Below are 23560 nucleotides of genomic sequence, written 5' to 3'. Positions count from 1 at the left end.
CCAGAATGGTTGGATCCTTCTGCATTCCCACTAGCAGTGGATGAGTGTTCCCATTCCTCCACATCCTCAACAACATTGTAGTTTTCTGTTTTTTTCAGAGATGCCAATCTTATGGAAGTAAGATGGTATCTGATTGTACTTTTGATTTGCATTTCCTTGATAGCTAGAAATTGGGAGCATTTTTTCATGTGCTTTTTAGGTATTTGTATTTCTTCTTTGGAGAAGTGTCTGTTTAAATCTTTTTCCCATTTTTTTTAAAGGATCATTTGTCTTTTTATTTTCAAGATATAGGAGTTCTTTATATATGCAGGTTGTAAGTCTCCTATCAGATATATGGTTACCAAATATTTTCTCCCATTGTGTAGGCTCTCTTTTCACTTTCTTGGCAAACTCCTTTGAGGTGCAGAAACCTTTATCTATATGTTCTTTTGCTTCTCATGCTTTTGGTGTGAAGTTCATGAAGACATTTACTATTACAAGGTCCTGTAGATGCTTCCCTACACTGCTTTCCAAAGTCTTAATGGTCTTGTCTTAGGTCTTTGATCCATCTTGAGTTTATTTTTGTTGAGATCATCAATTTCTTCTTTCATCAATATAGCCTGATTATGTGTTTCTAGGAATTTGTCAATTTCTTCTGAATTGTCATTTTTGTTGGAATATAGTTTTTCAAGGTATTCTCTTATGATAGTCTTTATTCTGTGGGGTCAGTGGTAATATCTCCTTTCTCATTTCTTATTTTGTGTATTTGCATCTTCTCTCTTTTTTTCTTTGTTAGTCTAGCTAAGGGTTTGTCAATTTTATTGATCTTCTCAAAGAACCAGCTCTTGGATTTATCTTTTCAAGTGATTTCTTATTTTCTATTTCATTTAGTTCTGCACTTATCTTTGTTATTTCTTTCTTTCTTCTTCCTGTGGTGTTACTTTGTTGTTGTTGTTGTTGTTGTTTTTTGCTAATTCCTCCAACGTGCAGTTAGTTCTTCAATTTTTGCTTTCTTCTTTTTTGATGTATGAATTTATGGCTATAAATTTCCCTCTCAGTACTGCTTTTGCTGCATCTCATGAGTTTTGGTATGTTGTGTTATCATTTTCATTCATTTCAAGGTAGATATTAATTTCTTTTGAGATTTCCTCTTTGACCCACTGGTTTTCTAAGAGTTTGCTGTTTAATTTCCATATCTTGGTGTGAAATTTGGGCCTCTGGCCCTTGCAGATTTCCAGTTTCACTCCACTGTGATCAGACATATTCTTTTGTATAATTTCAATCTTTCTGAATTCATTGAGCCTTTCTTTGTGGCCTAGCATATGGTCTATCAGGAGAATGATCCATGTGCACTTGAAAAAAATGTATATCCTGCTGTATTCAGGTGTAATGATCTGTATGTCTATTAGATCCAACTCCTCTAATATACTGTTCAAACTTTTTCTTTATTGATTTTCTTTTGAGATGTTCTGTCCAAAGGTGATAGTGGTGTATTAAAGTCTCCCACTATAATTGTAGAGAAATCTATTCTTTCACTTAGTTTTTCCAGTGTTTGCCTCACATATTTGGAGGTGCCCTTGTTAGGAGCATAAATATTTATGATTGTTGGTTCTTCTTGAAAGATTATCCCTTTCACTACTGTGTAGTATCCTTCTTTGTCTCTCACAATTGTTTTGCATTTAATGTCTACTTTGTCTGATATTAACACAGCTACTGCTGCCTTTTTTTGGTTATTGTTTGCTTGTAAGATTGTTTTCCAGCCATTCCCTTTCAACTTCCATGAATCCCTGGGTCTAAGATGTGTTTCTTGTAGACAGTCTATAAATTGGTCATATTACCTTATCCAATCTTCCACTCTGAATCTTTTGACAGATGAGTTTAATCCATTGACATTCAGTGTTATTACTTTCAAGGAATTATTTATGTTAGCCATATTTTGCTCAGACTTTTGTTTGTCATATTTTGCTTGTTTTTTCCTTCTCTTTTTGTCTTTTTTGTTGCTCTTACACTCTCCTCCATCTCTGCCTCTCCTGTTTTTTTCTTTCTTCATGCAGAACTCCCTTTATTGTTCCTTGGAGGGAAGGGTTCTTGTTGGCATACTCTTTAATTTCTGTTTATCTGTGAATATTTTGAAATCTCCATCATTTCTGAATGCTAGCTTAGCTGGATAGAGTATTCTTGGCTGGCAATTTTTTTCTTTTAGAACCTTGACTATATCATACCACTGCCTTCTTACAACCATGGTTTCAGATAAGAAATCAGCACTTAATCTTATGCAGCTTCCCTTGTATTAGATGGTTCTCCATTCTTTTGCTGCTTTTAGAATTTTCTCTTTGTCTTGAGCATTGGATAATTTGACAAGTACATGTCTTGGGGTGGACCTATTGGGATTTATGGTGTTTGGGGTATGTTGTGCTTCTTGGACAAGTACATCCATCTCTCTCAGTACGTTTGGGAAGTTTTTAGCCATCATTTCCTTCTGTCCCCTTTCCCTTCTCTTCTCCTTCTTGGATGCCTAAATACATATGTTTGTGAATTTTGCATTGTCATTCAGGCCCCTAAGTCCCAGCTGGATTGTTTCTTTTTATCGATCAGTTCTACTATCTGATTTCATAGGTACTGTCTTCCACATCACTCATTTTCTCCTCTGCTTCTTCTAATCTGCTTCTATTTGCTGAGAGTTTATTTTTTATTTCTTAAACTGTTGTTCATCACCATCATATCTGTTATCTTTTTTCATATGTCTGCAATTTCCTCTCCAAGTGTTTTCTTCATACAGTTAATCTACTCCTTTACTTCATTAAGTTGGTCTCTAATATGTTTTGAGATCTTTAATTACTTGTCCAATGTTCTGCTCCTCTTTCTGGTTTTTACTTTGTTCATTGGATTCAGCCATGTTTTCCTGATTATTGGTTTGGTTTGTAGTTTTTTCTTGCTGTCTGGTCATCATTTTATCTTGACAGGTTTAATCAGTTACTTAGCTTCTTTGTCTAGTCTTGGGGATTAATTAGCTGTTGTTTGTGTGTAAGTGTTATGTCTTCTCTTTGTCAATTTGTTCTTCTTTATTTTCTTGTTGCTTGCTAAGTTCACTTTGACAGAAAATATTAGGGCCAGGGAAAGCAAAATGAGAAAGTAAAGAAATTGTATAAAGTAGTATTGGTAATAAATGTTAACACAGCACCAATGTGAGATCTAGGAAAATGGATATTTGACTCATGTAAGTTGTGTAGGGTTATTACAGTAAGTAGAGTACTGATAATGAGATAGTCAACTGAATATGGGGAGGAATACAGTATGAATTAAAAGGCCAGTGTTTTCATGAGAGAGAGAAAGAGAAAAGAAAGACAATAATATCAATAGTGGATAAGAGACATAAAACAGAACAAAGGTATTAGAATTAAAAAGACAGGGGCCAAAGAAAGGGAGGTAGAATGTAAGAGAAACAGCAGATGATGGAGGATAGAAAGATGTAGGGGAAAGGGGTAGAGTAGGTGGCCAAAATCAATAAACACAGAAAAGAGGAAATGAAGGATGAGGAAACACAGCAAGTGTGACGTGCTCCCTGCAGCACCTATTATACAAAGAACATAAAATAAAAAAGAAGTAAAAGAGAGAAAATTAAAAATAGAGAAGAGAAAGGGGGCATAGAAAAAGTATGAGAAAAAAGCAAGAAAAAGAAAAAGAGAAAAAAAACTAAATAAATGAAAAAGGACCTTGGAGGATACAATGGGAGACAGCACCAGGAGACAATGCAATATTAGCAACCATGCCAAAAAGAACAAAGAAAAAAAAAACCACACAACAAAAAAACCCCAAAAACAAAACCAACATTTCAAGCTAGGAATCCTCTTTGCACTTAAATAATATACTTAGGGATATGACCTTCCCCCTTTCTCCTTTCCTCACTTCTCTCTCTCCCAGGGCAGCAGGAAAGCTGTAGGAGATTCAAGTAGGTCCTTGTTGATCCAACTCAACATAGAAAACTATGACTCTTTATTTCCAGTGTGAGAGCACCTACCCCTCACCAGAAACCCCAAATTTGTTATTGGAAGCTTGGATAGCACCTCCTATAGTCCTTCCCCTTAGGTGTGCTAGGAGAGGTCTAATTGATTTTCTGACTCCACTTTCTCCCAGACCAAGTTTCCTATCCCTGGACCTTTAGGTAAATTGGGCTTTCTCAGCAGGTTTACCTCTCCTTTCTTCCTAGACTCTCCCCAGGACAGCTGGTACACTACTCTAAGTTCAAGGAGAGAGAGAGAGAGAAAAAATAAAACCCACAAATGCCCAGGGCTAGGGTAATCAAGGACCTCAGATGGATTTCAGGACACAGTGGATTCAGGGATGGGGAGTCTGATATTGCAGACTCAAGGTGTGTGAGTCTCTGGAGCATGGGCCACCAGGGTTTAGGGGACACAGACCTGGGAACCATCTGGTTAACAGGGGGCCTGGGAGCACCACAGCACAACACAGCCTTCAGGGATCCCCACAGCTGGGCACCAGCCCTCGGGGGAGGTGTCCCACCCAATAACTCTGACCTCTGTGTCAGAAACCCAAAATTCCACCTCTCAAAAGAATCTATTCTGTCACTGTCTCACCAAATCAACATCCAGACACCTCCTGCCCTGCAAGCCACCAAAAGAGCCTGCTCAGTTTTTGGGAGTGCTGCAGCACAACTTAGATTTCAGGGACCACTGTGGACTGGCTGCCAACCCTAGGGGGAGGGGTTGCACCTACAACTTCTGACCTCTGTGTCAGAAACTGAAAGTTCCACCTCTTGCAAGAATCTCTTCTGTCACTGTCTCACCAAAGCAACATCCAGACCCTTCCTGCCCGGCAAGCCCCTGAAACAGCCCTCTCAGGTTTTGGGAACACCCCATGCAACAAAGATTTCAGGGACCACTTCAGACTGGCTGCCAGCCCTAGGGGGAGGGGCTCCACCCAGAACCTCTGACCTCCATGTCAGAAACCCAAAATTCCACCTCTCGCAAGAATCTCCTCCACCACTGTCTCACCAAATTAACTTTCAGAGACCTCCCACCCTGCAAGCCCCCAAAACAGCCCACTCAGGGCTTGGGAACTCCCCATCACAGCAAAACCTCCAGGAATTGCCACTGCCAGGCCACCAGCCCCAGGGGGAAGGGTCCCGCCCACAACCTCAACCTCTGTGAAAGAGACCCAAAATTCTACTTCTTGCTAGAATCTCCTCTGTCATTGTCCTGCTAAATTGATGTCCAGACACCTCCTGCCCTGCAAGCACCCAAAACAGCCTGGTCCAGCAGGACTCCAACCTTACTCAGCCACTTCTTTGCAGGAGAGATTATCAGGTGCACTCATTCAGACACCATCTTGTCCCGCATCTGACAAATCATTTTAACTACTGTACATGCTTTTCAAGAAAACTGAAAGGAAGTACTGCAGACTGAAAAGAACTTACTCCATTGGGAAGCAATGAAGAGCACAAGAAATGATAAATATGTGGGTTAATATAAAAGCTTCTATAGGTATACATTTTCTTATTTTTTGATTTAATTTATGAGAAGGAAAATTGTATAAATCAATAATTATTACATGGAGCATTTGTAACATAAAAAATATATTTCATAACAACCTAAAGGAAAGGGAAAAGAAATAGAGTTACATTGGAGAAAAGTGTCTGTATTTCTGGATTAATCTGAAGTAGAATGTATAAAATAAGCTGTATTGCAATCTTTCAATAAGAATATGAAAGGAATAACTAAAGGAAATGTTAAAAGTAAACAAATCAATTTAAAGGGCACACTAAATAATAACTTATACAAAACAGAAAAACAAGAAAGAAGACACAGAAAAGAAATAACTACTAATATAGATTTATAATTCCAGAAATGCCAACAACCCATTGAATGTGAATTGCCTAAACAGCCCAATGTTAGAGATCATCAAACTGGATGAATTTACAAGATCTAACTATATACTGTCTACAAGAGACCCATCTTAGATTAAAAACACAAATAGAGTGAAAATAAAATGATGGGAAAAGACATATCATTCAAGCAGAAACCAATTGAGAACTGGAGTAATTATATTAGTATCAGACAAAATAGACTACAAGAAACATTACTAGAGACAATGATGGATATTTCATAACAAAAGAATGAATACATGAAGAAAATATAACTTTAAATATATGCAATCTTAATATCTATGTCTCAAAATACCTAAAATAAAACCCTGACACCTACCTCAGAGATAGTAGAAGAAGCATGGGGCAAGATTACTGTCTCATGATCTTCCCCAATTCAGTTCCTCATACTTTATACTGCCAAGTTCATAACATTCAGCTTGATTTTTTAAAGCACGTTTTCTAATTTGGCTTATGTAGACCATTTTCTCCCTCTGAATATCCAACCTATACTAGTTTTAGTATATAGAGTTGATGTACAATGAATGTTTTTGTACTAAAAAAGTAAATGAATGAATGGATGGTATCTCACACAGAGATGGAGAAGCAAGGGAGCACAGCATATTCTAGGACCTGTTATAAGTTGTTCCAAATGCTGTCAGTAGCATTTTCTAAACTGAACTCCTAAGGATGTTAATGGATTTTCAATCAAAAACAGGAGTTCAGTACTCAAAACTTACATTCTGTTCTTTTTCTGGCTATTCTTAATGCCCATTACTGTGTTTAAACCAATTTCCCCACTTTCACAAATTAAAATTATTTGTTCAGAATTTTATTAATAACTTGTGAATTTCTACTCAGAATCTTTTTAGAATATTCTGACCTCTAGTGTAGCATAACTCTGATGAGATGGTAGGGGTGAGCCTGGAGAGATGAACTGTGACCAGACTATGAGATTTTTGGTATGAAATGTTGAGGAATTTGGACTTTACTGTGGAGACTACATAAACCAGTGAAAGATTTTTAATAGGGTTGTTATATTTTTAATAGCATCAATATAGAGGATGAACTGGGGAATGTTCCATCAAGAGGCAGAGGAACTAGCAGAAATCTTGTGATAGAGAGCCAGGATACAAGTAATGAACACTTGGGATAGTCTATAGCAGGAAAAACAGGGAAGAGGACGGAACTTAAGAAAATGTATTTAGGGAGTAGGGTTGACACATCATCACTAAGTGCATTAATGAATGAGAGAGCAGGACATGCCAAGGAAATCTTCTATCTTCTGGCTTAGAGCATTGATGGTGACTGCACCCTGACAGGGAAGAGGGGGAAGAACATTGTATGAAGAGCTTTAGTTTGAGGTGTCTATGAGAATTCAACTGGAAATTCAGATGTGGGGCTGAGGAGACAGTTCTCACTAGATGTGAAGAGTTAGGTTCACTTGTATTTTGATTCAGTTGAATCCATAATTTGGAAGTGGTCACTCCAAATTGTATTAGAATAAGGGGTATATGGCAGGAGTTTGAAACTTTGGGCATCAACAGGAAAGGGATAAATGGTGAAAGACTATACTGAGAAGGAAGAAACCAAAGGGTAGGAAGGAAGTTGAAAAGGATGACATGGGTAGGCCAAGGTGGGAGTAGGGAAAAATATAATCAAACCTATAAATAATGATGAGAGAAATCAGGAAGAAATGATCAAGAAGATAAAGAGGAATGTGTCCATTACAATTGCGGACTAGAATGTAAATTATCCTTAGAAGAGCAGTTTCAGTGGAGTAGTTTGCTGAAGTGTGACAAGATCACAGCTAGTTGAATTGGAAATGAGTAAGTAGTGTCAAGTAATGACAGACTCATCTAAGAACCCTAGCGCTGAGAGATTGAAAAAAGCAGTACTTACAGTGGTGACGGCCTTCAGCAAAGCAGATATTTCAGTTTTGGATGAGACATAAAGAGAGGGAAGAGCATGCTTATGTGCCAAGGGAAAGCCAGAGAGAGGGAGGGAAGACATCTGAAGTGATTGAGCAAGGTTGTTGGGGGAAGATGACAAGCAACATAGTCAAGGCCAACTGAAATAGGCCTATTAAAATTTGCATATTCAAGTATATTGTTCATCTATTTGCATATTTTGGATAGATTCACTAAGTTAGGCAGAAACATCTTCTTACCCATTTGACTATTCCTTACCTTAGTAGGTTAGAACAAATAAGGGTTAACTTGGGATGTGGACTTGGCCCAGTGGTTAGGGCATCTGTCTACCATATGGGAGGTATGAAGTTCAAACCCTGGGCCTCCTTGACCCATGTGGAGCTGGCCCATGTGCAGTGCTGATGCACACAAGGAGTGCCCTGCCACACAGGGGTGTCCCCTGAGTAGAGGAGCCCCATACACAAGGAGTGCACCCTGTAAGGAGAGCCACCCAGAGTGAAAGAAAAGTTCAGCCTGCCCAGGAATGGCGCCACACACACGGAGAGCTGACACAACAAGATGATGCAACAAAAAGAAACACAGATTCCCATGCCGCTGACAACCACAGAAGTGGACAAAGAAGACACAGCAAATAGACACAGAGAACAGACAACCAAGGTGGGGGGGGAGGGGAGAGAAATAAATAAATAAGTAAAATCCTAAAAAAAAAGGGTTAACTTGACCAGAAACATGCCATGTTCCTCCTGTTGCTTCTACTCTGCTCCCACCACTCTACATACAGATTCCAAAGTCCCATGTGATCTGCTTTCTTCTCAGCTCTCCAATTGCATTCCCAACCAATTTTCCCCACTCTCTCTTCTGTTCCTTGAACTGGGGAAATTCTTTCCCCATTTAAAGCATTTGCCCTTCCTGTGATTGCTGCCATGAAACTCTTGCACTTTGAATGGCTGCCTCCTTCAAATTCATAACTAAGCCTGAAGCTCACTTCATCTCCTCACATGAAAGGATATCTCTGTAACCACCTATACTTTATTAGTGACCATAGTAGTCTTTCTTTTTTTCTTTAGTGTGATTATGTTTTAACTTTATATTTAGAGATGTTTAGATTCATATTTACAGAAAAATTACAATAACAATTTAGGGAATTCCAATACAACATCCTGGCACCCACACATGGTTACCACGACTGACATTGCAGATTAGTGTGGCCCATTTGTTAAAACTGATCAACCAATACTGAAGCATTGCTATTAATGAAAGTCTATACATGATAATTCTTTTTAATTCCTTCAAATCATTGCATGAAACAATGGCTATCTTTTCTGGCATTTAATTAGGCCTGCTATGAATAAAGCACCATCAAGGTGAGAGTAATTTACCATAATGCCAGTTTTTCAGTGTATATAAGTGCACAACATTCCAAATTGTGAAATAAGATCAAATATGTTAAGATTTATTGTCATCTTCCCTCTGAGTGTATAAATACTCAACACTGAAACATTACAAGTCACTCTCTTCTAGTGGAGCATGTAGAGCAGGCATCTACCAACTCTGGCCTGAGTAGCAGGCCTGCCTGGGAGACTGGCCATGATTGTATCTTTTTGCCTCCTGTTTTGGACATTTGTGCTAACTAATAAAATGTTCATTTACTACAAAATTTTTTGTGCCTGAGCCTATGTTCCCAAGATGCACTACAAAGCAATTTGTTCCACTGATTTTGGGGGCTGCAAGCAGAGTGCCTTGTGAATTATGGAATGGAATTGGTTGACGTTTTGGCCATTATTTTAAACTTTCTTTCATATCTTTTGTGTGGTGGTGTCTTGAGCAATACAGGACCAAAGCATTTGCATAGTAAACTGTCTACAGCTGATCAATGATCACAGTTTTTGACTACTGAATTCAGATCACTGAGTAATGGCTCTGGGGGAAGTTATTATTTCAACCTGCTCTGCACAAAGATGGTGGCAACCAATGTTTCAACCTTGTCTACAATCCTAGGTAGAGGTAAAGCCCCACATTTCAGGTATGTATGGCATGATGCCTACATCCTCTTGAACAACGGTATGAATAAATGGAACTATAAGAATCCCCCATGAATACCAGGGAGCTGTCAAAATGGTTTAATCTGAGATCAATGAGGTTGGGGCTACCAGTGCCTGGCTCATGGTTTCTCATATCTCTTTTCATTCTGGAACCAAGATTACAATCAGGCTTCCAAGAATAATATTGTGGTGAGTGTGAGGCCATTTATTGTTCAGGAGATTATCAGAATTGAAGATGGAGACCTGCAGGTGAAATAAAAATTGAGACAAAAGGAAGATAACAAGAGTAGGGAGTTCCAGTACTCAATCCTTCCACAACTATAAAATAGGGAGGAAACATCTGAAACACCTATTTCAAATGTCCAGGTCCAGGATAACACTGTACAACATCCATGGAGGAGCAGGAGGAAGAGGCCAATAAGCCATCATAAAAAACTGTAATTATAGTCTCTGAGTGGCAGCTACTGGTGCCCATCACACACTCTTATAAAAGGCCATCCCCGTGGGTACAGACCCTGGCTAGCTATCACTGACAGAAAGGTATTTAAAATTCCTATCCCCCAAGAACAGGAGAGTAACAGCTGATTACTGATCACAGCTTTTCATTATTGAGTTCAGATCACTGCGTAATGACTCTGGAGGAAGTTATTGTTTCAACCTGCTCTGCACAAAGGTGGTGGCATCTACCAAACTTTCCTGGACAGAGGCAGAGGCAGTGGTGATTTAAAGAAGCAATAGTTCCCCACGGTTGTGGGGGAGAGCAAGTTGAAGTGCTGCATTTGCTTTCAAGGCTAGAAAAGCTCAGCTTTAGGAAGGCATTCAAGTTTTGCGGTCCTTACTGTCCTCCTTCACAGGACACATTGGAGCAAGTCTGCAACCCTTCTTTACTCCTTGGCTCTGTTATGGCTAGGAAACAACTTGGGAAATTCATCCCTGAGGTGATCTTTCTACCAGAATTTACACTCTGCACAAAAGCAGCATGAGACAATGAAATGAGTGTAAAAAACTATAGAAGCAGACAGTCTGAGACAAAGGCCTACAGCTTCAAATACTCAGGAAAGGGCAGTCTATATACTAGGAAAAGAGCAGAAAACCATACTCCTGTAAACAGTGAAACTCCAAAACAACTAACAAACAAAGCCACAGGACAAGACGGGGGCCCAGAAAGACAAGGAAAACCCTGCACAGTACATTTGCCTCGACAAACCTTCCTGATAAGAGGGCTGAATTCCAAGGAAATGTTTGTCTTCTCACCAGCTGTTTAGAAAATGAAAAAAATCCACCCCAGGCATAAATACAAGAATTGCCATTTAAAATATTAACACATAGAATGTGCAAGAAAAAAACAAAATACAAATGGAGAAATATGAAATGATGGTCCATCCAAAGGAAGCAGATAAAAATACAGAAAATTCTAATGAAGAGGATGAGAATGTGGACATAATGAACAAAGTATTTTAAAGAGAGATCTTAAAAACTCTAAAGAGAGTGAATCAAAGTCCAGGTAAAGAAGTAAAGTATATCAGAAAAACAATAAATGAGCAATATAAAAGTTTAAGTAAAGAGAAAAATGTAAACAATTTAAATAAAAGCAACGAAACAATAGTACCAGAGTTGAATACCACAATAAATGGTAATGAGAAATTTTCAGGAGGATTTCAAGAGTAGATTGGAGTTGGAAGTGATCTTGAATAAAAACATTTGATGTGGGTTAGGCTGAGAAGGACAAAGAGAAAAGAAATATTGAAAGTGAAAATAGCCTAAAACGCCTATTGCATGACAATATATTTGGCTTAGCCAAATACAGAAGAAAGATAAAAAGGGCCAGAAGGATATTAAAAAAATAACAGAAACATTTATAAACTTTTAAGAAGGTGTGAATATGAAAATCCAAGAAGCTTGGTGATCACCAAAGGGATAACCATGAAAAAATATACTCCATCATATATTGATTACACTACCAAGCACAAAGGACAATGAGAGTTTTGAAAGCTGCAAGAGAAAAGCAACATTTTTACATACAAGGAGTCCCAATTAGATTGAGAAGTGACTGATTTCTCACCAGAACTCAGTGGAGGCAAGAGGGCAGAGGGCTGAAATACTAAAAGTTGTGAAGGAAAACAAATGCCTGACAAAAATTTATACGGTGATTTGCTCTTTCAAAAATGAGGGAGAGGGAAGCAGATGTGGCTCAAGTGATGGGGCTTCCATCTACGAAACGGGAGGACCCAGGTTTGATCCTTGGGGCCTCCTGATAAAGGCATGCCCATGTGGTGAGCCAGGCCCATGTAGCAAGGCAGTGACTGCAGTGACCCACATGATGGGTCAGTGCCTGTGTGGCAACCAATACATTGAGCCAGTTCCTGCACAGTAAGCCAGTGCCTGCATAGTAAGTGGTGCCTATGTGGCAACCCATGTGGTAAGCCAGTGCCCATGTGGTGAGCAAGTGCCCACACAGTGAGCCATGCAGCAAGATAATGATGCAACAAAAAAGAGATATGAAGGGGAGAGTCAAGGTGAGACAACAGAAACCAGGAACTGAGGTGGCACAAGTGACAGGGAACCTCTCTCCACATCAGAGGTCACCAGGATCAAATCCCAGTGCATCCTAGAGGAAAAATTGAGAAGCCAAAAACCAAAAAAGAGAAATAGAGAAGATCACACAACAAATGGACACAGACAGGAAAAAGAGCAGGGTGGAGGGGAGAAGGGAGGGAAAAATATGAGGGAGAAATTAAGACATTCTCTGTAAAACAAAAGCTGAGGGAATTCATCATTATTAGACCTGCCTCACAAGCAATGCTAATGGGAGTCTTTCAGGCTGAAATGAAAATACACTAGATGGTACTTCAAAACAGCCTAAAGAAACAACGATCTGCAGTACAGGTAACCATTTGGGTAACTGTAAGTGCCAGTATTATTGTATTGTGTTGTTTGGTGTGTAACTCCATATCTTGCTTCCTACAAGTGCATAAATACAAATGTATAAAAGGTAGTGATAAATAAAGCCTTTATTACACTCAATACACAAATATATAAATGATAAGTAAAAAATGGTTGGGGTTCGGGGGCTTAAAGTTTACATACAAGCTACTGAAGTTGTATGGATGACTACAGGAACTACTGAACAGATTAAAAACATTGTTTTCACTATGTGAGTTCTTTGGTATGTTTAAAGGTTAAATCTGTGGCTGAAGTCTCATTCATACCCAAAACTATTATACTGTGAGTTTTTACACTTAAAGAATATTGACTGCTGGCTTTCTCAAATTTTTGGCATTCATAGGGATTCTCTCCAGTTTAAGTAATCTCCTGTTGTCTAAGGTTAGAATACTTAATGTTTCCTCAAACATATATTATGATTTCTGTGCAGCATGAATTCTCTAATGCTTCCTGAGGGCAGAACTAAAAGTGAAAATTTTCCCACATAGACAACATTCATAGGATTTCTCTCCAGTGTGAATTCTCAAATGTTTTGAAGACTAGCATATTGATCAAAGGTTTTCCCAAAAAGATAACATCATGAGGTTTCTCTGCAGTGTGATTTCTCTCATGTTGTTGAAGAGAGTAATGTTGACTGAAAGCTTTCCCACATAGATGACATTCATGGGGTTTCTCTCCAATGTGAGTTCTCTCATGCTGTTGAAGAGAACTATGTTGACTGAAAGCTTTCCCACATAGACGAAATTCATGGGGTTTCCCTCCAGTGTAAGTTCTTCCATGTCATTTTTAGTTAGATATTTGAAGGTTTTCCCACATAGATGACATTCATGGGGTTTCTCTCCAGTGTGAGCTCTTTCATGTTGTTTTAGGACAGATAGGTGAAAGAAGGCTTTCCCACAAAGATGACATTCATGGGGTTTCTCTCCAGTATGAGATCTCTCATGACATTTAAAGGAATTATGACTATAGGTTTTCCTACACAGATGACATTCATATGGTTTTCCCCCAGTGTGAGTTCTCTCATGTAGTTGAAGAGAGCTATGTTGACTGAAAGCAGCCACTTAGAAGACATTTATGGGGTTTCTCTCCAGTGTGAGTTCTTTCATGTCATTTTAGGGCAGATAGGTGAAAGAACGCTTTCCCACAAAGATGACATTCATGGGGTTTCTCTCCAGTGTGAGTTCTCTCATGACGTTGAAGATGAGAATGTCGACTGAAAGCTTTACCACATAGAAGACATTCATGGGGTTTCTCTCCAGTGTGAGTTCTTTCATGTCGTTTTAGGGCAGATACATGAAGGAAGGCTTTCCCACAAAGATGACATTCATGGGGTTTCTCTCCAGTGTGAGTTCTTTCATGTCGTTTTAGGGCAGATAGGTGAAAGAAGGCTTTCCCACAAAGATGACATTTATGCGGTTTCTCTCCAGTGTGAGTTCTCTCATGGCATTTAAAGGAATTATAATGCCTATAGGTTTTCCTACACAGATGACAATCATATGGTTTTCCCCCAGTGTGAGTTCTTTCATGTCGTTTTAGGGCAGATAGGTGAAAGAAGGCTTTCCCACAAAGATGACATTCATGGGGTTTCTCTCCAGTGTGAGTTCTTTCATGTCGTTTTAGGGCAGATAGGTGAAAGAAGGCTTTCCCACAAAGATGACATTTATGCGGTTTCTCTCCAGTGTGAGTTCTCTCATGACATTTAAAGGAATTATAATGACTATAGGTTTTCCTACACAGATGACATTCATATCGTTTTCCCCCAGTGTGAGTGCTCTCATGTCGTCGAAGAGAACAACGGTGACTGAAAGCTTTGCCACATAGAAGACATTCATGGGGTTTCTCTCCAGTATGAGATCTCTCATGACATTTAAAGGAATTATGACTATAGGTTTTCCTACACAGATGACATTCATATGGTTTTCCCCCAGTGTGAGTTCTCTCATGTAGTTGAAGAGAGCTATGTTGACTGAAAGCTGCCACTTAGAAGACATTCATGGGGTTTCTCTCCAGTGTGAGTTCTTTCATGTTGTTTTAGGACAGATAGGTGAAAGAAGGCTTTCCCACAAAGATGACATTCATGGGGTTTCTCTCCAGTATGAGATCTCTCATGACATTTAAAGGAATTATGACTATAGGTTTTCCTACACAGATGACATTCATATGGTTTTCCCCCAGTGTGAGTTCTCTCATGTAGTTGAAGAGAGCTATGTTGACTGAAAGCTGCCACTTAGAAGACATTCATGGGGTTTCTCTCCAGTGTGAGTTCTTTCATGTTGTTTTAGGACAGATAGGTGAAAGAAGGCTTTCCCACAAAGATGACATTCATGGGGTTTCTCTCCAGTATGAGATCTCTCATGACATTTAAAGGAATTATGACTATAGGTTTTCCTACACAGATGACATTCATATGGTTTTCCCCCAGTGTGAGTTCTCTCATGTAGTTGAAGAGAGCTATGTTGACTGAAAGCAGCCACTTAGAAGACATTTATGGGGTTTCTCTCCAGTGTGAGTTCTTTCATGTCGTTTTAGGGCAGATAGGTGAAAGAACGCTTTCCCACAAAGATGACATTCATGGGGTTTCTCTCCAGTGTGAGTTCTCTCATGACGTTGAAGATGAGAATGTCGACTGAAACCTTTACCACATAGAAGACATTCATGGGGTTTCTCTCCAGTGTGAGTTCTTTCATGTCGTTTTAGGGCAGATACATGAAGGAAGGCTTTCCCACAAAGATGACATTCATGGGGTTTTTCTCCAGTGTGAGTTCTTTCATGTCGTTTTAGGGCAGACAGGTGAAAGAAGGCTTTCCCACAAAGATGACATTTATGCGGTTTCTCTCCAGTGTGAGTTCTCTCATGGCATTTAAAAGAATTATAATGCCTATAGGTTTTCCTACACAGATGACAATCATATGGTTTTCCCCCAGTGTGAGTTCTTTCATGTCGTTTTAGGGCAGATAGGTGAAAAAAGGCTTTCCCACAAAGATGACATTCATGGGGTTTCTCTCCAGTGTGAGTTCTTTCATGTCGTTTTAGGGCAGATAGGTGAAAGAAGGCTTTCCCACAAAGATGACATTTATGCGGTTTCTCTCCAGTGTGAGTTCTCTCATGACATTTAAAGGAATTATAATGACTATAGGTTTTCCTACACAGATGACATTCATATGGTTTTCCCCCAGTGTGAGTGCTCTCATGTCGTCGAAGAGAACAACGGTGACTGAAAGCTTTGCCACATAGAAGACATTTATGGGGTTTCTCTCCAGTGTGAATTCTTTCATGTCGTTTTAGGGCATATAGGTAAAAGAAGGCTTTCCCACAAAGATGACATTCATGGGGTTTCTCTCCAGTGTGAGTTCTTTCATGTTGTTTTAGGGCATATAGGTGAAAGAAGGCTTTCCCACAAAGATGACATTCATGGGGTTTCTCTCCAGTATGAGTTCTTTCATGTTGTTTTAGGGCAGATAGGTGAAAGAAGGCTTTCCCACAAAGATGACATTCATGGGGTTTCTCTCCAGTGTGAGTTCTTTCATGTCGTTTTAGGGCATATAGGTGAAAGAAGGCTTTCCCACAAAGATGACATTCATGCGGTTTCTCTCCAGTGTGAGTTCTCTCATGACGTTGAAGATGAGAATGTCGACTGAAAGCTTTCCCACAGAGAAGACATTCATAGGGTTTCTCTCCAGTATGAGTTCTTTCATGTCGTTTTAGGTCAGATACATGAATGAAGGCTTTCCCACAAAGATGACATTCATGGAGTTTCTCTCCAGTGTGAGTTCTTTCATGTTTTTTGAGGGAAGATGATTGAATGAAGGTTTTCCCACAAAGATGACATTCTTTCAGTTTTTCTCCAGTGTGACATCTTTCATGCTGTTTAAGGGAAGAGGATGTAGTGAAGGCTTTCCCACCTAGGTCACATTCATGGGTTTTCTCTCCAATGGGAGTTACATTGTATTGCATGAGTTCAGAGCATTGGATACAATTTTTATCATTTTGAAAGCATTCATATGATTTACTTGTATGGTGAAGATGTTTATGTCGTTTAAAATATGAATAGTCACTGAGGACTGCTGGAGGTGGTTTCCTGAAATAGGCTTTCTTTGTTAAGTGAATCAATGCATATTGGTTCACTATGGATCTGAGAGAGGAATCTTCTTGCAAAGAAATATATTTAAAGGAATTCTTCTGGGTGTGAGATCTGTGCTGTGGTGAATTAGATGAGAGACTGTAAAACTTTTGTCCATTTAAATGAATTCCTGCATTTCCCTATATATGAAACCTAGGCTAATCCACTAGTGGTAGTCTACAATCAAAATATCTGCCATGCTGGTTTCATATAAAAAGTATTCTAATCCATACACATAGATTTTCTCTATTATAAAAATCTAACTGCAGAGCTATCTGATCAATTTTGAGCTTCATGATGTTTCAAAGATTACATTCATGAAACCTGCTTATGCAATTTGATTTTTATGTGAACTCAAGTTAGAGTTTGTGTTTAGGTTTTTACCGAAAATTCAAACTATCACAAATTTTTGCTGGACTAGCACTTAATTCTAACACTAATTATAATTTCATGATTTACTGAATTCCTAATTTATTCCATCCTTTGGTATCTATTTAGAACACTAGGGTTTACAAAATTGAACTTACCAATGACATGACTTTAGAAGTGTCTTTCCTACAGGTAGGTTTACTGAATATCATTTCTATCATTTCCCATGTTTTAAAGGCACATTTCCTCCCTGTAGTGATTGCAAAAAGCAGAATAAACTGTTAGAATAGTATCAGGGGAAGAAAAATTTTAAAAGTTCCAAATATCCCTTTCAGTATGTTTCCCACATTCACAATTAACTGGGAAAGAATATCAAAGTCATAAATAACATAATTCTAGGACATCACAGACAGAAACAATTTTGAGAAATGGAATGTGAGAAAAAAGCTGGGATGTCAGTGATGTAAAAAAGAGGAAAAACTCTTCCAAGAATGGGAAGAGGAAAAGGATTATTTTGTGACTGTTTAATCACAATAACAAATGAATATCCCTTTCCCAATGCCAGTGACACTCAATAAAGCTTGAGAAATGTATGGAACAAATACATGTCACTAAAATTTCCCCCTATCTTGAGGTACATTTTAGAAATCATAACTCATACAAAGAAAACTGAAGAAATCATTACACATTTAAGGAATCCTGAAGTTAAAATATGAAAGCACATACTTTATCATGAGGCCCCTCTTCTAATGTGGAGGTCTTTACAGCTCACCTGGATTCTGGTATTGAGGAAAAACTACTCCTTTTCTTGACACTTCTTCCTGTTCCAACTGGGAAAGCACATCCCTTTTGCAGACTTGATATCCTGTTTGCATGGAAAAAAGTTAACTGGATTTTGAGTTTGACAGTAACAGGGCATGATCATGATGTACATCACAAGTTACCAAAGAATAGGGTAAGCACTGAAGGTCAGCAATGCAACAATAACTTGAACTTAGATCACTGACAATAATTCAACAGAAATTGTAACTCTTGACCTTTTGCCCATTTCAATGAGGACCACTGTTTGTAGTTACCCATGTACTAGTAAAAAGAGAGACTAGACTGCAGAATTGTCTATATTCTAAATGGTGAGAAGTCTATGTTTTCAAAGTGATGGAATATTATTTTCAAAAATAATCTAATTAACATAAATTCTCCAAAAATGATCTAAATTCTATATGGAAAAGGATATATGCAATGTTGCTACTACTGTGTTCTGAAACCTCAGCATAGCACTTAGAGGAGAATATTTATATCAATACAGCCATGATTGCTGGAAACTGAAATTCAAGAAAGACATTAAATTGTTATCAAGAAGATTAAATTCTATGGGGGTGAACTAGATATAATAAAAAATGAAGAAACAAATTCATTTAGGGATTGTTAGCACAAAATAAATGTATTAAAATTATAAAATATAAAAATTTAATGTAAGAAAGATTATACAATTTGGAGAAGCTGATGTAGATACCTGAATTAAAAAATGAAAAATGATTTATGATGAATATATAGGTAGATTAAATAGATGTTAGATAAAAAAATACAGATATAGGTGGTAGATAAATTTTGAGAGTCTCACCTACTGAGACCAGGTTACTGATATTCTCCAGCATCACTTCTCTGAACAGCTTTCTTTGGGTTGTGTCTAACAGGTCCCACTCTTCCTTAGTGAAATCTACAGCCACATCCTTAAAGGTCACTAAATCCTAAAAAAATAACGGAAATTTGTGTCCACACAGGGCTATCCTTACCAATGTCTTGAGTAAGATGTACAAAATAACAGCACTAAAGCAGCAGAAACTATATATATAAAATTCAAAAGGTGTTGGGGTTCCAGAAACGTCATTATCAATGGTAAACTTCCATTTGCCTTTCAGATGTTCTCACAGGCACAGACACACTCTGAACCCACAATATCCCATTGCAAAGGAAAATCACAGGACATAGGTGTGATATACACCAGGAAATATCCCACTAAATTTGTAATTTTGCCTCTTTCTGCTAATTATTCAGCTTTCCTTTGAACATTATTAACTAAATCAATATTTGTCAACAATTTTAAGTAAATTTATAGATATAAGGCAAGCAATATGGATTATATGTATTATTTTAAAAAATGGGGAAACGGACTTTGGCCCAGTGGTTAGGGCGTCCGTCTACCACATGGGAGGTCCACGGTTCAAACCCCAGGCCTCCTTGACCTGTGTGGAGCTGGTCATGCGCAGTGCTGATGCGCGCAAGGAGTGCGCCCGTGAGGAGAGCCGCCCAGCGTGAAAAGAAAGTGCAGCCTGCCCAGGAATGGCGCTGCCCACAGTTCCCGTGCTGCTGATGACAACAGAAGCGGACAAAGCCGCTGACAACAGAAGCGGACAAAGAAACAAGACGCAGCAAAACAGACACCAAGAACAGACAACCAGGGGAGGGGGGGAAATAAAATAAAATAAAATAAAAATGAATATGGTTAGGTTACTCCCCTATATAGATGAGCTCACTTTCCTCTCATTTATAAAATCATTTAAGAATATGTTATGCATTTTGGCAAATGCAAGTTAATGTATCAACTGATTTCTATCTAAATTCAATTCACAGGGCTATTATTCATTAAAATGGCAGGGACACTTGAAAACATAACCAGAATTCTGCAAAATGAAATAGGCTTCAAATCAGTAAGTCCTGATTTGCAGTGCTACATAGCTCAGGTATTCATTGTAATGTAGAAATACAGATGGTTCAGTGTCACAAGCCAGGGACTCCTGAGAGAGTTGTACTGATACATGGCCTTAGACTGACCATTCCTGTGGTAGAAGACCTCCCAATCTCAACTTTTTCTGGGGTCTACAAAGACCAGTTTCATTGTCTCACTTTTATCTTCATGTCACCTAAGATTAAAACAATCCTGCTCATTGCCTCTGGCCTTTACTAATCTTTAAAAATTTTCACTGAGACATAAATTGTATTCTATTATACAGCTTCTGAAACCACAGCCACAATGAAGGAAAAAATAATTCTATACATGGCAGCCATTTATAAAATTTGAATAAATTTAATTTACAAAATTGAAGTTGGGACATTTGAGCAAGAGTGGTAAGGAGAATTGTAGTTTTTAAAAAATTATTTCAAGGAAAGTGTATGTGTCTCAAATAGTTGGGTTCCTACCTACAACATGGGAGGCCCTGTGTTTGGTCCTGGTGTCCCCCTAAAGAAGATGAGCATGACAGCAAGCTGTCATTATGGGCTGGCAGAGTTTGCTGACACAAGATGATGCAATGAAGAGACAATGATATGATGGCCTGGCATGGCAATCTGATGAAACAAGATATTGCAATGAAGAGACACAAATAGGAAATACAGTGAGAGACACAACTAGCAGGAGAAGAGATGGCTCAATTCACTGGTTGCCCCCCTCCCACATGGGAGGTCCTAGGTTCAGATCCTGGTTCCTTTTAAATACAAGATGAGCATGCAGTGAAAAGACACAGAGAGCAGACAATGAGTGCAAACAATGAGGGGGATTCAATAAATCTTTTTTGAAGATATTTCAAAATGTACAAATATATTCCATCAAAAGTTTAAGAAAATTAAAATTGGAGGAAACAAATACATTATTTCTAATTTCATTTAATTTACAAAACTTCTCATGTGCTTCTGACAAATATATCTACCCTTACACCCCAGTATCTGTAATGTTGGACTGACTGAATGCACAGCTGAAAATTCAGCATCCCTTCTGACTGTAAACATCTCTTCTTACTCACTTCTGTCACCACTATTCATCATATGGCTAGGCCAATCTCAAGCACTAACATGATCCATGACTTCATTATTTATCCAATGAAGCCATGGATGATTGAGAAAACGAAAACTTCTGTAATCATCTCAGAGAATACATAGCCTTAATGGTAGCTTTAACCAACTCTTGTAATTACCTTGGAAGATTACTCATAGATCCATACATTACTTACCATAATTAATAAAGAGTCATATATAAACTTAAGATAAGATCCTTGAATAACTCCTGAATACATTTGCTTTATGCACACCAATAGGAGAAATCTTCTCATATGCTGGCAACAGAGGTGCACAAAGAATGACCTACTCACATGTGACTGCATTGCCAAAACCTTAGCTGGCATCTTTCTTCCTCTGGATTTTCACTCTCAAGCAGAAAAGCAGAAGGAAAACAAAGCTGAGAATGGAGAAAGAAGTCTTAAGATTCAAGTATTGATCACAATTTTCTAGGCCCCCCATCATGAATGCCAAAACTTTCACCTAGGAGTATCCCCTGCCCAAACAAAATGTAACATAAGGTATGCTCAAGAGAAATAAGGAAGGACTCTCCTTTCCCACAGTCAAGATGTTGGAGATCTTGTCTTCTCTGGCTAATAAAGATATGATTATCTTCATATTATAGACAAAAAGATGAAAATCCATGAATTGCATGTATTAATTATCCCATGATGTTCAGAGACTTTTTTTTGAAAATATGCCAGTTTTACTCTTTTCGTTTGTAACAGCTTTATATAAAGATACTTAAATCACATAAAATATTACAGTAAAAATATCCCCATTACCCCCATTCCACCAACATCAACAACCTTTTTCATCAGTGTGACACATTCATTGCATTTGATGAATATACGTTGGAACACTGCTACACAGCATGGGTTAGAGTTTAATTGTAGTTTACACTCTCTCCCAGTCCATTCAGTGGGTATGGTAGGATATACAACATCCTGCACCTGTCCTTGCAATATCATTCAGGACAACTCCAAGTCCTGAAAATGCCCCCTTATCACACCTCTTCTTCCCTCTCCATGCCCTTACCAACTCCCATAGCTACTGTCACCACATCAATGATAGTTTCTTTCATTGCTAGAGTCACAATTCTATAGTAAATTACCAGTAAGTACACTCTAATCCGTATTTTATTCCTCCATCCTGAGGACCCTGAGATGGAGATGTCTATTCCATTTCTAAATCAAGAGGGTGCTTAAATCCCATATGATTGTTGGAAGAGATTCTCCTGCTTGTAGTTGTAGACACTCTCATTTCCCTGGTGTGCTGGTTGACCATTCTCATCTCTCTGTTAGCTGACCTGGGTAAGTCCAATGAACCAAAGTGCAGGAGTTACAACTTTGCTGAGGCCAAACTCATCATGTAAATGAATTACCTTCCCCCCGCATGGGACATGACTCCCCGGGATGGCCTCCCTGATGCCAAGTGATTACTACCAAACACCAGCTGGTGATGCAACTAGAAAAAGAATTGATTAAAAGAGGGAAATGGTGAAGACAAATGAGTTTATATGGTTAAGGGACTTTGAAATGAGTCAGAAGATCATCAGAGGGGTCACACTTATGCACATCTCAGCAGGATCAAAGAGAAAGCCAAATTAGATACAACCCCAAATAGTGGTGCTCCTGAGAGCCACAGAGACACCCAGGTTCTAGTCATGAAAGACCATGTCAGTGCCTTGTCAATGGGCCCTATTTTGGAACTTGTGCTCTTGAATGTGATGGAGTTGGGCTCAGATGTGGCCTCTCTACACATGCCTCTTCTGTCACGTACTGAGCCTGTGGTAGGTGCTGGGGTTGGTGTATGCTCAGGAGACTTGAGTCTCTGGACTGTACAAGTGCCAGCTGGGCCCTGAACCTCAACAGAATTGCAACACTTGCCTCTGGTTCATTGGAGACTTCTAATTCACTGCTCATTCCAAAACATAGGTATCCCTTACCAAAATCCTATCTGGAATTGGGTCCTCACCATAAGATGAAGCAGACTGGAATCTCTCATTATAAATATTACTGTTTTTTTGTGATAGCATTGGTTCTCTCACATGCATTTCTGATTTCTGGATTCTCCCTCCCTGCTCTACCATGAACCTGACCTTCTGGATATATTTTTCTTAAAATATCTTTATTCTTCCATATGTATAATGCAGCCCACTCAACACTGAGTTCTACATCCCACACAAATATATTTGGAAATCAACTAAGAAACTTAAGAATATATATTATTAAAATAAAAGAAAAAAGAAAAAAATAATATATATATATATATAATTATTATGAGGTTGATCAGAACCAAGATTAACTTAATCATTTGTACCTCAATTCCAGGAAGAAAATGATTATATTCAACATGTTTGGATAATTACATATTTTATTTAAAATTTAATCTTCTCAGTAACCCAACTGATAAAGGCTAACTTACTCCTTTAACAAATGTCCTACATTAAGGTTCAGAGAGGTGA

General features: G+C 38.5%; 2 protein-coding genes across 7 annotated transcripts in view; both read right to left on the bottom strand.

Moving 5' to 3' along the window:
- The window catches only part of LOC101417561 (zinc finger protein 709-like), a 113838-nt gene that overhangs the window by 63783 nt on the left and 26495 nt on the right, over positions 1 to 23560 (bottom strand). For 4 of the 6 annotated variants that reach the window (XR_011648515.1, XR_011648516.1, XM_071214410.1 and 1 more), the window contains exons 5-8: positions 21408 to 21493; positions 18887 to 19013; positions 18038 to 18130; positions 17424 to 17515 (exon numbers count right to left, since the gene is read on the bottom strand). Coding sequence is in view for 4 of the 6 variants with exons in the window: in XM_071214410.1 (XP_071070511.1) it covers positions 17424 to 17515; positions 18038 to 18130; positions 18887 to 19013; positions 21408 to 21440 (345 nt within the window). In the remaining 2 variants the exon portion in view is untranslated. Of the gene's footprint in view, positions 1 to 12826; positions 16974 to 17423; positions 17516 to 18037; positions 18131 to 18886; positions 19014 to 21407; positions 21494 to 23560 lie in introns of those variants that run through there. The other 2 variants (XM_058294857.1, XM_058294858.2) reach the window with 1 other exon arrangement.
- On the bottom strand, positions 13884 to 15014 carry LOC139438308 (zinc finger protein 596-like). Its single transcript, XM_071213415.1, has 2 exons — positions 14924 to 15014; positions 13884 to 14749 (listed from the first exon to the last, which is right to left on the bottom strand). Exons 1-2 carry the CDS (start codon positions 15012 to 15014, stop codon positions 13884 to 13886), a joined length of 957 nt encoding a protein of 318 aa, XP_071069516.1.

The sequence above is a fragment of the Dasypus novemcinctus genome, chromosome 3, assembly GCF_030445035.2.
Source record: "Dasypus novemcinctus isolate mDasNov1 chromosome 3, mDasNov1.1.hap2, whole genome shotgun sequence".
Classification (NCBI taxonomy): domain Eukaryota; kingdom Metazoa; phylum Chordata; class Mammalia; order Cingulata; family Dasypodidae; genus Dasypus; species Dasypus novemcinctus.
The sequence above is the reverse complement of the archived record's forward strand: the minus strand, read 5'-3'. Positions and strand labels throughout refer to the sequence as shown.